The sequence below is a fragment of the Arachis stenosperma genome, chromosome 8, assembly GCF_014773155.1.
Source record: "Arachis stenosperma cultivar V10309 chromosome 8, arast.V10309.gnm1.PFL2, whole genome shotgun sequence".
Classification (NCBI taxonomy): domain Eukaryota; kingdom Viridiplantae; phylum Streptophyta; class Magnoliopsida; order Fabales; family Fabaceae; genus Arachis; species Arachis stenosperma.
This window is the reverse complement of record NC_080384.1, coordinates 26229103-26246670: the sequence shown is the minus strand read 5'-3', so window position 1 is coordinate 26246670 and position 17568 is coordinate 26229103. Positions and strand designations below refer to the sequence as shown.

Sequence of the window (17568 nt, the reverse complement as noted above, 5' to 3'; positions counted from 1 at the left end):
ATATTTGATAACAAAAAAAAAATTAACTAAAAATAATTAAAATTTATTTTATTTAATATTTATTAATTATTACTAAAATTAATAAATATTAAATAAGATAAATTTGGACTATTTTTTTTTTATTCTCTAGCGTTACAATAACATTACTCCTTCTGTTTCTTTCTTTGACTTATCAATATATTTAGATATAGTATTGAATATATTACTAAAACAGAAACTTTTGGTGACCAATAATTAAGTTTTAGTTTCTACTAAACCGAATGCACACAAAAATTAATATACTCTGCATTCATATTATACAGAATTTACATATGTGATATGTGTATACTATTTGAGAGTATATTATGAAGTGGTAATTTTAGTAACAAACAAAGAAAAAAAATATATACACATTACCAAAAATTCATTTTCAAATGGTTATTTAGTTAGTGTAATATACTAAAATAGGTGATTAAAGTAATATATAGGGATATAAACTCATCTGTTTTTTTGTAATTTGTGAAAAATTAAAAAAACAGGCATACATCACGGAAAAAATGTATACTATTTTTCATAATTTGCGAAAATAAAAAAAAAAAAAGAAAAAATATTATTTTTAGAAAATTGAAAATTTTTGGAAAGCATATACAAATTTTTGAGACACATCTGATATATGTGGACTATTATTTGGGAGTATATGGCATGTTTTAGGGTGCAGTATAGTAGTTATTAGGACCTAAGATAGATAGATATGTTAGGGTACAGTGTAGGTGGTCATCAAATTATATGGTACAGTGTTCAGAGAAGGTAATCAATTACTACAATAGTATATCCTTCACTAGTCCCATTTGGAGCATGAACACATCAACAGGATCAAAATATACATTGATGATTTCTGATAAAGAAAAGACCACACTTTGCATTGTTGAATTGAATCTTCTATAAATAGTATTTGATCATTAGATTGTGGTAGAGCCACCTGGTACGTACGGTAGTAGAGTATGAAAATACAGCGACAATACTATAAACTAAAGTGAACACGCAAAAGCAGATACACAGTTGATAATAATAACAATAATAATAATAATAAAAATAAAAAAGAAAAAGTTAACCATGCATTCTTAATTGGTAAAGTTGAAAACTAAAAAGATTCCATTGAGGAAAAAAATGGAGTGAGTGATTTCTAGTCACATTTTTTTCCACGAAAGGATATTTATAACGGATCGGATTCCAATCCTTCAAATCAAAATCAAACCGTACCATGCATTATTCACGTTAATAATTTCATTCAATTCGCCACTGAAACCCATATATATTCATCAGCCTTTTAAAGTTTTTTAGGTAACAAACTTTGTTATATGGTCAATTGGTCATGATAATAATAATTTCCACTTCCTTCTTTTTGTGTGAACCTTTTGCTGGCAAAGATCCAAACTTAGATTCACTGTGATTCCTGTATAATTCACAGAGAGAGAGAAAGAGAGAGAGAATAACGATTTTTAGTCGATCCTTCTGTCAACTTTAGCTACACCACTTTGTATTTATCCCATTATAAAAATGGGCTTGCAATTCCACTGTACATACCTTTTATTTTTCTTCAAAAAATGTCTTTACTTTATGCAAAGAAATATAAACTATTCCTCATATCATAGATAAACAACTCAAAAGTTTTTCAAATTTAGAATAAACTATATTTTTATTTTTATTCAAATATACTCTTGACAACTAAATTTTTAAAAAATTTAAAATTAATTTAATAACAATACATGATAACTATGTTTGAATTATTCGTGTTAAGGGTAACAACATATTTATGAATGATATTTATGATTTTTTTACTAATAGTAGTAAGTAGTAACCATCAAGTTGACCAAAGAGAAAGAGAGAAGGATTGAAGAGAAGAGAAAGACAAGGTAGATCCAACAGTAGTTGTGGTGAAAGTGAAGAATTAATTAACAAGGCTTACTTGAATTTGGTCATTGCAGCGGAGACACGGAAACTGAGTCACTGAACAGAGCGTGCAAACCAATGCTTTTGCTGCTTTAAACCCTAACTATTTATTTCTTTCATTCCATTCCTTTCCCCCACCAAATGGTGGCTACCAAACATCACATTCTATGTGTTACTTCCTCGGAACAATAATTAGTCAACTTAATTACCTTCTCCATTACTACTATTAATTAATTAATGAATCCTAATCGGAGCTATACTTTTATTTTTTCTCATGATATCTTTAACCTAATAAGTTAAAAACTAATTTGTCCTAAATTGAAATTACGAAAATTTTTGGTTAATGAGTTTTAATACCTCTCTTTTTAATAGTTACAAATAATTGATTGATTGAAACATTTCTTTTAGTTATTACAGCGTGCATGATTCATTGATAAATACAATATATAAGTCATTTCATTTATTTTGTATTATTTGATTTAAGTAAAAAAAAGGTTTAATTATAAAATAAAGGGAATGGTGGTAAAATGTGTAGGAGTGATTGAAAAAGGAAAGACATATATGTATATATTGTAAGACAAGCAGTTATAAACTTATGTTTTTAATAATGTTTTTAAGCTTAGATTTTCACCCTGATGAGGCTACAACCTACAAAGCAAGGAAGTTTCTGCTTCTCGTGTGAATGGGAATGAGAGAGAACAGGCAGTCTTGAAGAGAGAAGACTTCAACTTCGATGACTCCATCGCTTTAATTTGTCTCTTATCTAACTATTTATGGCTACTGCTAGCTAGACCCACAACAATATTCATTTCTTATAATGTATTAATCTTTTAATAAAGCGAAAACTCAGCACAGTTAATTTCATGTAAAGTTTGATAGCTAATATTTGACTAAACTATTATTTAACGATTCTCAACCATCAATTTTACTAATTGATATGTTGTCTCTTGTAGAAACTTTTTTCCACCCGGTTGGCTTTAACATATATAAGTAGTATTTATGATCGGCAATGTTAAGTCACACTTCACAGTTGGCAACTGATTTCTCTTGTCTCCCTTCAAACACTGTTTCCTCCTCCATCTACTTTTATTTCTTGATAAATCTAAAAAAGCACTGTGTCTTTTTGCACACACTACCTCCTTTGATCACTTTCTTCTTCTGCATCATGACAAATAATCCTTACTACTTGAACAACAATGGTTATTGGTTCGACCTTAATTCTCCAAGCAGCACCTATGTTTTTGGTTCCAATCACGAGTCTCCACCGAGAAGAGAAGCGCTTCCTCTCCTGAATAAGCTAAGCCCTAGCAGGAGTACGAGTAGTAGGCCTCAAGATCTGGAATCTTCGTTTGGTGCCATGGAAGTGAAGGAGAAGCACAAGAGAGGAGATGATGGCGATGAGAGTGTGACGGTGGCTTTGCACTTAGGGCTTCCAGAAACAAGAAGTAAGAATATGACATGCGAAGAAGAAGTTTCAGCTGCGTCAGTGTCCCAAGAACAAGAAGAAGGAGGAGGAAGAAGTTCTGATTCGAATTCGATGAATCGAGGTCAATATTGGATCCCAACACCGGCTCAGATTCTGATTGGTCCAACACAGTTCTCTTGCCCCCTTTGTTTCAAGACCTTCAACAGATACAACAACATGCAGGTACCTTCCTTCTACTTTATTTCTTGCTTTTAATTTAATTCTTTTTTATAATCCATTCATCTGCATCTAATAATAAAGAGTCCAGCCATGTAATTTAGGGTTTTTTCTCCTCTAGGGCTTAATTATGAAATCAAACAAGAAAATGATTTGATTTGATTTGATTTAAATAAGGTGAAAACTCATATGCAGTTGTTAATGAGTTTTGATAAAGTTAATTAGATGTATGTATGTATGTAGAATAATGTTGGGGGTGGGAGTGAAGCTAAGAAGTAGTAGTGTTTCTTTATAAGGATGCCCTACACACTCATGACTGAAAACTTTTTATTCTATGTTTTAATCCCAAGATGGGTATTCAAACATGTTGAAAACGACGCGCCTCTATCTCCATCCCCCTTTTTCTGACTCAAAATCACTCATCCCTACTCTGCCGGCAAAGATAAAATAAAAACACCGAATTTGAAGCTAAGTGCTGTTTCACTGTTACACTTTTCTATTTTGCTTCACGTGAGTGAGTGATGAGTAGTCTTAGCTCTTAGCTCTTGGCTAGCTAGCAACAACTAGTGACTCAAATCGTCGCATGATTTGACATATTGAGTTTTCACATTAATTAACATGAAAATGGATGGAGCAGATGCATATGTGGGGGCATGGATCACAATATAGGAAGGGGCCAGAATCACTAAGGGGAACACAACCAACAGCAATGCTTAGGCTTCCATGCTACTGCTGTGCACCAGGGTGTAAGAACAACATTGATCATCCAAGAGCCAAGCCTCTCAAAGATTTCAGAACCCTCCAAACACACTACAAGAGGAAGCATGGAATCAAGCCTTTCATGTGCAGGAAGTGTTGCAAGGCCTTTGCTGTGAGAGGTGATTGGAGGACTCATGAGAAGAACTGTGGCAAGCTTTGGTATTGTTCTTGTGGCTCTGATTTCAAGCATAAGAGGTCTCTCAAGGATCATATCAAGGCCTTTGGGAATGGTCACAAGGCTTATGGCATTGATTCTCTTGATCAAGATGATAATGAACCTGGCTCTGAAATTGACCAAGAAAATGATCATCTTTCTAATTCTACTACTCATCATCATCATACTTGATTAATCAATTTCATTTCCCTTATGCTTCAACTACTACATTTTGGACTCGATTATAATTACTAATCAATTTCCGAATCCCTAGCTCTCACTCTTGCCAAATACATTTCTTCCTGCTATTTAATTTCATTTCTCAATTCCATTACCATGCCTCGATATATATTGCCTAGTTAGCTAGATCTGCTTCAAATTTCTCTATTATGATATTTTATTAATAATTTAATTTTCATGCAATAAAAAAATTTACATAAATAACTAATTGTATATTGTTATATTAGCAGAAATAGTTACTTTTTTATCTTACTATTTAAAAAATTATCTAAACTCATAAATCTAATCGAATAACTGTCTAAAATATATTTTAAATACATCAAAATTAAACTCTTTTTATTAATTAAATTGAGGCCCAAAAAATATACACATGCTTTTGTGTCCAAAAGAATGTGTTTCCAACATTTTAGGTTGATTTGATGTGATGTGCAAAGAGTTTGAAATGGTCAACATGGTAAGAATCTTCATGCAACGAAACGTTAGTTAGTTTTCTACTGGCTAGTAAGCTAGCATTATCATCTTCATTTAATTATCAGTTGTTCTTAATGGTAAAGAGTAGTACATCAAACAAACCAAATAAGAAGCCAACTAGCTAGTAGAACTAACGAAAGAGACGTACATTTTATCAATAATTAGGTGAGTAGTGTTTGTTGTACTCAATTAATAACTAATAACTTTATTAATAAGATGAAAAAGGAAAAAGGAAAAAGGAATAAAGAGAATATATGTAGTTGCATTGGGGGCCATGAAGCTTTTGAGAACATAGATAGAAAGTTGCACTACACATACAATACTCATAACTCACTACTCATCTTCTTCTAATCAATACTATGTTTAGAGTCACCCTAATGATTTCCCCATGCAAATTTTCAAAAGTAAAGTCTATATTCCATTTTATTTAATAAAATTAAAAGTTAAGATGAAATGGGCGTGCAATCAATAATATTAAATTTATGAGAATAGTGAAAATTGAAGGGGCCGGGAGAGGGGGAGAGAGAGTGCATTGAGATGTCATGTCATAATCATATATCCAAATATGATCAAAGTACAATGCAAGAAGAGAAGCTATGAGAGTGAGAGAGTGTGCCTTCAATTTCTTTCTCTCATCACTCCAAAATTCAAACCCAGAAAAACGGGACTCCACGTTCTCTGTCCCTTATTCCCTCTCTTCTTTTCTTTCTCTCTTTTCATCTATTCTCTTTTACTCTATCTATGTGCATTATTTCATATATAGGACATAAAATAAAAACTATATTCACTAGTAAAGAATTTAAATCATGATCAAACGCACTTAATAATATTTGACAAAAACTTTAGTGTTTAGTTTTAATATATTAATAACATAAATTTTTTTATATGATTAGTTATTTGTTAGTGAATAAAAGTTATTAAATTGAAATTCTTAATACATGTTTAGTTTTGAAAAAGAATTAATTGATTTCTTAACATATGTATGCGATTCTTTTCTTGTTATCTACGGTATCCGTGTAACGTCAATCTGTCACAATGCAATATCCCCCAATGAACACAAACCTGTCAGATTATAAGAAAGATAGATCAGAGAAGATGTGATGGAACCTTGTAGACATTAATAATTTTTTTAAAAAAATGAAGAATATGATTCGGTATAATATATGATAGAAATTAAATGTGTGTATGTAGGCGCAAAAGAAAATCTACTAGGTGGAATATTCATCATCTACAAGACTACAACCACACATGTGTGTATGAATTATTATTATTATAATGTAGCCTCATATATATAATTAAAAGAAGTAATAATATATTATTTTGGATATTTATTTAATTTAGCTTCAACCTTAATAATATTTCTGCCGTTCATGTCCAATAATGGTGTATATATAAAGGTACTGATGTAGAGAATATTGCAAACTCGGGGACCATTGTGAAAGCAATGTCTTAAGAAATTATTAGATCGAATAAATTAAAGTTGGTGATTTAAATTTGCATTGCAACTAAAATTCCATGAATGTTGCAAAGCAATGGCCAACGGTGTAGGTAGGGTTCACTATTTGGCGTCATTATTGTTGCAACATAACATTAATACTCTTAGGAGGAATAGTGGTATTATTATATGCTTCATTTTCTGTCATTGTGGGACAATTTTGTCTCCCTAATAATATCTCATATCAATGAAACAAATGTATTTAAGGGTAACATGACGTTTCATATGATCGTGTGCGCAAAATTATGAAATAGGGTAAGCTATATACATTTCAATTATGAGTTTAATTAAGAGTATAATTAAGTATAATTTATAAAGGTGTGGACAAAATTCTTTGGAAAGGTTTATATAGTTTTTTATAATAATAATATATACGTAGAGAGAACCCACGGTGATATTACCTTAGATGATAGTGTCTCTGTTCGCATGTGAATCTTCCATATAAAATTATTAGGCTTCTCATTTAATTTGATCTTGATCTTCATATCTAGCGTCAACGTCTAGAAATATTGCTTTTGGATTTTTGCTGTTAATTTATTTATATTCATTCTTATATATATAACTTCAAGGAGTAGAAATGATTTAATTTCTTAATTAACTTGTTACTTTTACGTGTCATTGATTAACAAACCCTTCAAAGTCTCTAGAAGCTAATAAGGCTGATTTAAGTAAAATAATAATTCAATCAAAATAATAATTCTCTTGTTGGAGGATCTGATATTTGCATAGACTTTTTTCTATATCATTTATGCTAGAAAATTTTAGACGTCAATATATGAGAATTAAATTTAAATTTTTTGTAGTCATAAAAATTTTAATACAATGTCATGTAATCACTTTTTTTAATTTAAGTTAATAAAAATAGATAATATATAAATTTATATTTCTATTATTTTCAAAATAAAAATTGATAAAAAAAGATATTAGAAAAAATTGCGTAGTCCCTATGATCTTGATGATAAGGACATCAATTTCAAAAAGATTGTAGTTTCGAACATCAAAGTGCATGTAATGTATTTATGCATCTTGATGTGCCTTCCTGCAAACATTGAGTTTATGTGAAACCAAGTTGGCTCCTATAGCTCACTCATCTTATTATTATATCAAAAATATTTGGCAACAAAAAAAATTAATTAAATAAAATAAATTCAGACTATTTTTTTATCCTTCTAATATTACCGCTATTACATAATGGTAATTAATTAAAGAAACTCGAATTCTTTTCATTTATGTAATTTTACTAATAGAAATGAAAAAATTAAGAGTAATACTATATATTTAAGTCTTTTTATAAACTAATTTAATTAAATTAAATAATAAAACTTAAAATAATGCTATTATAACTTATTTTTGTTAATGTTAAATTAATTTAGTTAAACTTAATTAATAAAAATATTTAGATGTATAGTATTATTTAGAAATTAAAACATTGTATGATCATAATTGATAGATATATTTTCAAAGTTTTTTATTCATTAACATGAGAAAAATAGGAATTGATACACATATATACCAACACACTCCTATTTAAGGCAATAAAACATATCCCACCCTTATTTGCCTAATTAACTAATAACTAACCCGATGTTTTGTTAATTTTATTCCAATTCTGAAGCTACTGTTGAGATTGTCGGTGCATCTGGTTAATTAAGCAGTGTATGAATAAAGGAAATTGGGTACTTTACATGATAAAAAGCAGCTGAATCATTATCCATAAAAAGTAGACATAGTTTTAGCAAATTTATAGATACCATACATGCAGTTAATTTTTTACTTTTGAACAGTGTGATCTCAATTTCTAGTCTCATGCAAACAACTCAAATTTCTTCATGACTGATGTTCTATAAAAATATGTATAAATTGAAAATTGTTTTTGCCAAATACTACAATGAAAAACTTGAATATCTTTTCTTTTTTTTTTTTTAAGGATAAAACACATTGTATTGTAAAGGATAGATAGAGATATAAAGGGGAGGAGAAAAAGGGTACTGGGGTAGAATTATTAAAGGAAAAATTGGTTGCTTATCCTAGTTGTTTTGCTTTAATTAGATGCGCCTTTGGTTGATTGAACACTTTTGTCTCCTTATTTCGTTTAGGGATCTTTACTCTCCCAGTCCTTATCTAAGCATAAAATCTTGACACATCCAAAAGCTTCATTGAAAAAGAAAGGGTAATCCATCATTTCTCAACAAATTTCACCAATGCCCTTGTCCAAAACACACCCTATATACCCTCAACCTATAAAATATAAAATTACATTGGTATCCAAGATAGGGTGTGTTAGGACTTAGGAGAGGATTAGTATTTACAAAAGGGCGTTGGCTAATGTGCTCTTAGAGAGTTAATTTTGATTAAAACTGAATTGATGTCATTGTGTTTTGTATTTGGATTCTTTTATTAAATATCATATTAATCAAAAAGAGCATAATATGTATTATTATTTTGATTTTACCTTTCTATTTATTATTTAAATATATTTACATAAAGTATATGAATAATTAACTTTTTGAACTTTTCATAAATTTATAACACGAAGTGCATGAATTATAGGAGGTTGTGCAATTCCTAGTTGAAGAAGCCAACATTAGACAGAAAGAGTTAATAGTGAATAAATTTATTTATTAAAAAAATAATAAAGTTAGAATTGTAAGCAAGAAGAAACAATAACAACATAATATTACAAGGAATAAATTTAAGAAGTGTATACAAGACTTTAATCACGTACTTTTAAAGTTGAATGGAAAAAATGGACACCAAACCGAAGCAACATTTTCTTGCTTTTTAGGAACGTCCGTTTTAAAGTAACTCAATGTTGATAAGGAAGAGAGGAGAATGGGCCAAACATCTGAACTCGTCGTTGGAGAAAAATAATCGGAGTTTGGATGATGAAACGTGGAACCAAACATGCACATAATCTTCCAATCCACATTGGCACATTGAAAGATTCATCATAGTTACTATTCATCAAGTTCCATATAATAGTAACAAAATAGGCCCATAAGATGTTAAGCATAGGTTCCACTTTGTATTTTGATATGCAACATAGTTTTGGGAAATGGTATATGAAGTTTGTGACACCCCAATGCCACAAATAACCAAACATGATATAATAATCAGCAAATTGTGCAATTTAGCGTCTGCAGACTTTTAAGTTTTAATTGATGAGACAGTAGCACAGGAATTCGGTTAAAGAATAAAGACAGAATATTCTTATTCTTTATATATATTGTTTTTCTCTGTACATTCGTTCTACAATGGAAACCTATAGTCATAGGTTAGATATGGTTGATGGTTGTGCATTATTGTCACTGAGATGCTCACCGGTGAAGGAATATTGCTGCCATGCCACAGAATCAGCAAGACGCCACACCCCACATTAATACTTTGAAATCGATTCATCACATTCAGAAAAAGAAACTAAGATTGTTCCTCTACAAGCTCATGTCCTCTGGCAAGCTGATACTTAGAAAGTATAGGCTGCACATTCAACAATGTTTACACTTTACACCATTAAGCGGATACAGAGAGAAAAGGCAGGTAGAAACATTAACCAAAGATTTTGTGATATAAGATAATGTTAATTTTCACATTTCAATATGTACAGACAGATATGCATTAAACAGACCACAACAATCAAATAAGTTTACATGAAGACATGAAATTGGAAGCTCGAAAGCGTCAAATCTTTCATCAGAATAACAAAAAACAATAGAATGAACGAGGTTATCGGTGTCACCTTGCAGACATGAAAGCCATCCCAAAGAAGACAGCTTTAACAGATTGCTTCTGTCCCGCATAATCAAAAGCCAATGGCAGCATTTCATGAAGGGTCAGAAAGGCCATAACTCCACCAACTGGAATCATTATAAAACAAATATGCATGTAAAACATGGATGCTAAAAATCTAACTGGGGCATCTAGAAGACAACAAGTTGTGTTAGGTGAACCTGATCCAAGCAAACCCTCCAAAATCTCAGGATCTAAGCTGCTAGGGAATAGATAGGCTACAGTAAAGGAAAAGAAATCATCACAGTAGGTTCACCTTAGTAAATTCACAATATCTAAAATTTCTAAGTGTTAACAAAATAACGAAATCACATTATTATAGCATAAAAGCCAAATTTCTAGTTGATTGAGAGATTCAATGTGCAGGATTGAAATAGGTGTAAACCACTTCATTTTGTTATAAAGTATAAACCGATAATACATAGCTTTCTGTTTGAAAATAAAATAAAGCTGTACTGTGTAAGGCAACATAAAATCATATGTCTTACCTACAATTATAACACCCAAGGGTTCAGCAAATCCAGAAAGTGATGCCAATTTGAATGCCTGCCATTTACTACAAAACATCCAGAATAAAAATCAAAACATTTTTTTTAAAAAAATTACAGATCTAATTCAAGTTTACAGTAATTATTGACATAACTGCAGTCCACATGGTGACACGAGTTACCGATAACATACAAATTTGCAAATGTAGCATAATCAGATCCTAGAACTAGAATGCCATAAACTTCAATTGCATTTGTATAGATATTAGATACCAACATCAAAATCGAAAATGATGGTCAAGCTTCTTTTCTTCTATTTATTTGTTTGACTTTCTTAATAACTTTTCTGCTGAAGAAAAGAAACAACAAAAACAGCCTCCATAGTTAAACAATAGCATCATGATCCTGAAAAGGATGTTCTTCAAGAACAACCATCAAAATCAGAACTATCCCATCATCTGCATTGCCTCCATCCCTGCCTTTAGCACCATTGGTATCATGGAAATCCATCAGATGGTAATTATATACATCAGCAAACTATTAAGATAATGATCCCAATATCAACTTCTCAGAGTCACTAAGAATAAATTTCCCAAATCTGACATCTTTACTCTATATATAGATCATTGATGAATTCACTATTTCAGATAACAGTGGCAAAGATCACTAATAAGCACTTTACAGTTGAATGCATATGTCATCTTCCAGTTGGTTCAAGAAACTAAAGCAACAGAGGTGCTAAAAACTTCTTACCTTTCTGTAGCAAAATAAACAGGAAGTGCAACAGCAACACCCTGGAAAGCAGAAGCTCATTATAGAACAATCACAGCTATGCCTATGGGAGATTTGAAAACAAAAAAGAAAAATACTGTATTTCTTCAGAAAATGTGTATCTAAACATAGTAAAAAATTTATTCAAATGAAACTTAAAATATTGGAAAAAAGAAATTATCATAATGACCATTGCTCTTCATTCATTTCTAATTGCACCACTGAAATATATCTACCATGTCTACAGTAAACAGGTTCTCTCACAAGATCTATACCTCTGGGATATTGTGCAGAGCAATGGCCAATGCCAAGTTGAGGCCAACACGAAGGCCCTATGGAAAGGAATCATGAAACAAACATCAAATGGAAGCAACATTAACAAGCATATCAGCAATTATAAAAGCAATAATTCAACAATTGTTGATAAAAGTTGCGGTCTTGCAGATGCATATGCACATGAATAGTTTGTTGGGTACCTTAATTGAACCAAGGAACACTGCCATTCCCTCTGGAAAATTGTGCAAACTTATACCTGGTAAATGAATTAAGTAAACATTAAACTTTAAAAGACACTGAAAAATAAATTTATAGAGACAAGATGATCATACCTACTGCGGTAATAATTCCACTGAATAAAACTTGGCGGCGATGCTTTTTCATGATATCTTTGCCTCCTCCATCCCCATTTTTCTAATTTCAAGGACGCGATAATATTCATGAAAATTTGATATCTCTATGAAATATACAAGATGAGTGGTGCAATGGCAGTTTGCAAATTCAACAATAGAGCGGGAAACAGTACAATCATTTGATATAAACCTTTCTACTCTTGTCACTGGAAGCGGGAGCAAGTGTTGGCTCAGGGATAAAATTGGCAACAACACCAAAGAATACTACGCCAGCAAAAAACTACAGGAGTGAGAAGATAAAAACAATTTAGTCAACTAAAATGAGAGAACATGACATGAATCACCCAAGTAGTTAAGTGCAGAGAAAGAGAAGGTTACCCACCCAGAGATTCCCTTTGAGGAAGCCAAGTGAGTTGAGAGCATTATGAGCAAGGTCAAAGAAGGAAATACTAAGCATCAAACCAGCTGCAAAACCCTTCATTGCAAGGAATGAAATGAAAGGCATTTTCAGTTAAGCAAATCAACAAACACCATACATGCATTCCAATTCTAAATTTTGAAGTGAAAAAAGGGGCACCTGTAATAAGCCAAGCATCTTCAAATTAGGAGCTGGATTGATAACTACAAAAAGGGCACCTGTAAAAGAAAAAGGAGCACGTGGGTATGAAGCTGAAGCTGTAGCTGAAGCTGAAGACGAAGAACACTAGAGTTGTAAAAGTGATTAGAGAGAGAGAGAGAGAGAGTACCGAAGGAAGTACTGAGGCCACCAAGAAGGGAAAGAGCAAGAGCTACTGCAACCTGAGACTGAGAATCCATTGCCCTCTCTCTCTCTCTCTCTCTCTCTCTCTCTCTCTCTCTCTCTCTCTCTCTCTCTCTCTCTCTCTCTCTCTCTCTCTCCCTCCCTGAACGGAGGTTCACCGTGTCACCCCCAACACCGTCTTAGAGTCACTCCAAACTTCGCAGCCGACGCTGAATCGCATTTGCTGGTCGCCGGTTTATTTATCTAATTGTATTTATTCCCAAGAATAATACTTTTTTAATATTTTTTTTCTTTCTATTTTATTATGATGATGATGCTGGTGATGATTCTTGCATCCATTCCCATTTTTTTTTATGTTAGATCATAGTAGTAGCATACTTTCACCTACCGAATACATTGGTTAATTTATATTATCTATTTTATCCTTTGTCATTATTAAATTATGATCTAATTTATAATCATATTTAATTGTTGGAGTACTGAATTAAAAAAAAGTTTATTGGAAAAGGTTTACTCCTATAAGATTTATGCGGAGTTTTAGTTAGGATGAATTTGACATATACTCATTTGATAATATTGGTAGTTTGATTAAAACAATAATAAATAAATAAAATTTTATTTACTGTTAATATAAAAGAGTTTATACTAATAATTATTTATATATTAATATATAAACAAAAAAATTAATTCTTAAATTTATCTTTTAAAAAGTTATCTAAATGTTAAACTAATAAATAGTGCTTGTACTTGTTGATATTTTTATGGGCTTATAGAACTACTTATACTATGAGGCTTTTATACACTTGCATTACATTATTTAGACCCAACAATACAATGGCCCATAATACAATGTCATGATGAACATATTTATAGTAGTATACTTTGGAGCAAAATCCTTTTCTTTTGTAATTAGTAGGTGGAAGTATATTGATTAAATTTCTTCTAGGCAAAGTTAGTTAGAATGTTGCAAGTTTTTGAGAAAAAGATAAAGTGAAGGTGCTGGTGCTTGACTCAGGCTACTCCTCTTAAATTTTTTTAATATGACTATGTTATAGTGATTATTATGATTATAGTGTTTTTAAAAGTGTGGCTAAAATTAAAGTAATATTTTTTATTATTAAACAATATTTTTTAAAAATGTTATTTAAAAAAAGTGTTATCAAAATATAAAAAAATATAATTTTAACAATACTTGTATAATTATTATAATCACCATAATATAGTCCTACTAGAATTTACCAATATAAAATATGTGAGATTTGGCTTTCATGTAAATGTGTCTAAACCCAAAGTGTTGTGGTAGATTTAGGTGATTAAGTTGTTAAAATTTGGTTTCACATAGAAAGCAAAATAATGAAAATATGATTACATCTTAAGAATATAAAAACTAGAAAAACAAATACAGGTGTTATGGCCATGATTAACCTTCCACCTCACCAAATCTTTCAATTAACGTAATGAGCACTTCACAAAATAATAACTGGACAGTGCTGCCCTTGCGCATCAGAAACAGAAATTGTGCTGAAGGGGTAATATTCCAAAGCTGGTAAAACCGTCATTAGGAACATGTGAAAGGACAAATTGGGAAATATACGAGGAACACGCGCACCCAATAACAAGCTTCCACGTCACCTCCAATCATCGTTGGCAAAGCCCTTTTAAATGCCAAAACAGAGAGAAAGAGAGAGACTCTCTCTCGCTCTTCTCCGTCCATCGGGCTTTGCTGTCTCTCTCTCCTCGTCGATCCCAAATCTGCTAGGGTTAGGGTTCTGTTACCTTGTCTTTCGATTTCAGTTTTTTTTTTTTCTGTTATTCTGTTCTATTGTTCGAGTATTAAGTATTAATTTGTGCGTGTGTGTGTTTGTGTTTTTTTTTTTTTGTTATTCTTTTAATTTGCTTCTATTTCATTTACCCAGGATATTTATTCGTTGCAATTCTGAGGCTTATAGATCGGCCTGAAGCTTTTGTTTCCGGAATTTTTTAAAAAATTGTTTGTTTTTCCTGGCAATCAGGTTAGATTATTCACCTTCTGGATGTTTCTTCTTTTTTTTTTTTTCCGTTTCTGTTTTATATTATATCACCTTTTTTAAGGAATCTAAGTTTTTGCTGGGTGAATTTTGGAAACACTAATCTGTACATGCAAATTTGTAGTAAAGGTAGAGATTTAGGGCCGTGTTCTGAGATGCTGGCAAATTTTGCAATTAATTTTATTAAATTTTCGGTGTTTTTTGAATTTGCGAGCTATGTCCCCTAATTGCTGCTATACTATAATTACTACTTTAATGCTTTTTGGGCCTGCTTATTGTTTTATGCTCTGTCTTTAAGGAATTTCGTCAAACCGAACTTTTTTTCCTTTTGATTCTTCCATCCTCTTCTTTCATTTTATCTTTTCGTCAACCTTCCTTCCTTTCTTGTTGAATAAGAGGAGATAGATTGATGTAGTTTTTGCATTTAGCAGAGATGAATACTTTTCAAATGGTTTTGAATATCTTAAGTGATGGTTAAGTTCGAATCAGCTATAGATACTGTCATTTTAAATTTGCTTGATCTGGTAAATTCTGTGATCGAATGTATATTAAAGAGAGATTTGAGCTGATGATTCATATATCACATCACAGAAAACGTATTCATTTTTATTAAATGGGTCAACATCCTTAAGCTTGCTTTGTTATATGCTTATTAAAATGGAGTTCTGTAAAACTATTTTCCTGCTGTTTGCTGACTGCTATGCTTTTGTGCTACCAATGATGTTGTTTGATTGAACCAACTACCCATTGTGCATGATGCTATGAGTTTGGTCTACTGTTTGTCCTGATGTAGAGTTATGTCTTTTGTGCAACCCGAGTGTTCAAATTTATAAATTCATTAGCATTTCACTTTTCAGTTTGGGTCTAGGGGTCAGGATGGTGTGATTGTTGCAAACTTTCCTTTTGAGGTTTTAAGGAAGACCATCTGTATAATAGCTTGTCTAGGTCACATTAGTTTACGAACCGCTTTTAATACATTTCTTATTTGAAGTATACTGGTTGATCCCTTTTTTCTGATGTTAAATTGCTCTCTAGTATGCTTGGCAAGTAAATTCACTTTATTGAATGGGAATGATCATCTTTCCTGTTCCAGAATTGGTTTCAAGTAGAAAATGAATGTATATATGCATGCATTAAGAGATGAACAAAGAACTATCTCTCTGTTCTCTCCTTGTTTAAGTGAATGCTCATTAGCTCAGGAGATTGTGTTGGAAAATTTACCCGTAATTAATGAGACTGAGCTTATATTTATGCTGTATATTAATTGGCCAGTTTGCATGTTTTGAGTAATGTAGATGTTTGGAAGCTAGTCATGATTTGATCTTTAATGATGTAAACTAAAAAAAGGAAAATTTGGTGCAGGAAAGCTGAAAAAAGATGGACCATGATAAGACTGGATGCCAAGCTCCCCCAGAAGGTCCTATATTATGCATTAACAACTGTGGATTTTTCGGGAGTCCAGCTACCATGAACATGTGTTCCAAGTGCCACAAGGACATGATGCTGAAACAGGAGCAGGCCAAGCTTGCAGCATCTTCCATAGGAAATCTTATGAATGGGTCATCAAGTAGCAGTGGAAATGAACCTGTTATTGCTGCCAATGTGGATATTCCAGTCAATTCAACAGAACCAAAAGCTATTTCCACGCAACCTTTATCTGCTTCAGTCTCAGAGGAGAGTGGTGAGGCAAAGCCCAAGGACGGTCCAAAACGTTGCAGCAGCTGCAATAAGAGGGTTGGTTTGACAGGATTTAATTGTCGATGTGGTAACCTTTTCTGTGCCGTACATCGCTACTCAGACAAGCATGACTGCCCGTATGATTACCGTACTGCTGCACGGGATGCTATAGCGAAAGCGAACCCAGTTGTGAAGGCCGAGAAGCTTGATAAGATCTAGGTTTGGTGTGTTGAAGTTTCATGCCCTGCGATGCTGTTATGCTGAATTTCATGATGAGATGTTCCGAGTTTCCTGCATATTTTTAGTGGTGTTCTTATTATATTGTTATGTGAGGGGGGACTTGGAGTTATAGGACATCTCTGCAGTTTGAAGGACTCTATTTCATGTGATTGGCGAAAATATATGCCCGAGTGTTTTTAAGTTCTTTAAATGTCTGCTGGTTTTGGTGGGTGTTGGTGGTGTTAGTACTTAGTAACACTGTAATGCGTCTACTTTGTTCCCTATCTCTGTAGTAGTACATGTCAGAATGGTATGTGCAATTTACAGATGATTTAAGGAGCATCCATGGATGTTCGGCTAGATTGTAAATTATTATTATTATGGTTTCATGCCTATCTATGAATTTCACGGTAACAAATGTATCCAGCTTAGTTGGAACCGTACTTTTCAACACTGAATTATCAGCGTTAGAAGTTCGATCTGTTTTGAGAATCAATGTTAGAATTTCGAATCAGGTGTAG

The 17568-nt window shown here is 32.1% G+C and overlaps 3 protein-coding genes across 6 annotated transcripts; 2 read left to right on the top strand and 1 right to left on the bottom strand.

Annotated features, from left to right (window-relative positions):
- The first annotated feature begins 2970 nt into the window (after positions 1 to 2970).
- On the top strand, positions 2971 to 4784 carry LOC130946296 (zinc finger protein WIP2-like). Its single transcript, XM_057874971.1, has 2 exons — positions 2971 to 3577; positions 4209 to 4784. Exons 1-2 carry the CDS (start codon positions 3095 to 3097, stop codon positions 4674 to 4676), a joined length of 951 nt encoding a protein of 316 aa, XP_057730954.1. The 5' UTR covers positions 2971 to 3094; the 3' UTR covers positions 4677 to 4784.
- A 4930-nt stretch (positions 4785 to 9714) lies between these two features.
- LOC130943790 (zinc transporter ZTP29) lies at positions 9715 to 13369 on the bottom strand. Its single transcript, XM_057871811.1, has 12 exons — positions 13111 to 13369; positions 12942 to 13000; positions 12747 to 12839; positions 12555 to 12644; positions 12344 to 12425; positions 12212 to 12267; positions 12011 to 12067; positions 11718 to 11758; positions 10965 to 11032; positions 10638 to 10694; positions 10427 to 10544; positions 9715 to 10167 (listed from the first exon to the last, which is right to left on the bottom strand). The coding sequence occupies exons 1-12, from the start codon at positions 13178 to 13180 to the stop codon at positions 10122 to 10124; spliced, it is 837 nt and encodes a 278-aa protein (XP_057727794.1). The 5' UTR covers positions 13181 to 13369; the 3' UTR covers positions 9715 to 10121.
- A 1405-nt stretch (positions 13370 to 14774) lies between these two features.
- Positions 14775 to 17469, top strand: LOC130943748 (zinc finger A20 and AN1 domain-containing stress-associated protein 8-like). 4 transcript variants are annotated; one of them, XM_057871756.1, is made up of 3 exons: positions 14783 to 14884; positions 15041 to 15136; positions 16519 to 17469. In XM_057871756.1, exon 3 carries the CDS (start codon positions 16529 to 16531, stop codon positions 17045 to 17047), a length of 519 nt encoding a protein of 172 aa, XP_057727739.1. In that variant the 5' UTR covers positions 14783 to 14884; positions 15041 to 15136; positions 16519 to 16528; the 3' UTR covers positions 17048 to 17469. The 4 variants fall into 4 exon arrangements, with proteins under 4 accessions (XP_057727738.1, XP_057727739.1, XP_057727737.1 ...); XM_057871754.1 differs by having other exon boundaries at positions 16514 to 17469; XM_057871755.1 differs by lacking the exon at positions 15041 to 15136 and having other exon boundaries at positions 14775 to 14884; positions 16514 to 17469.
- Positions 17470 to 17568: the final 99 nt, after the last annotated feature.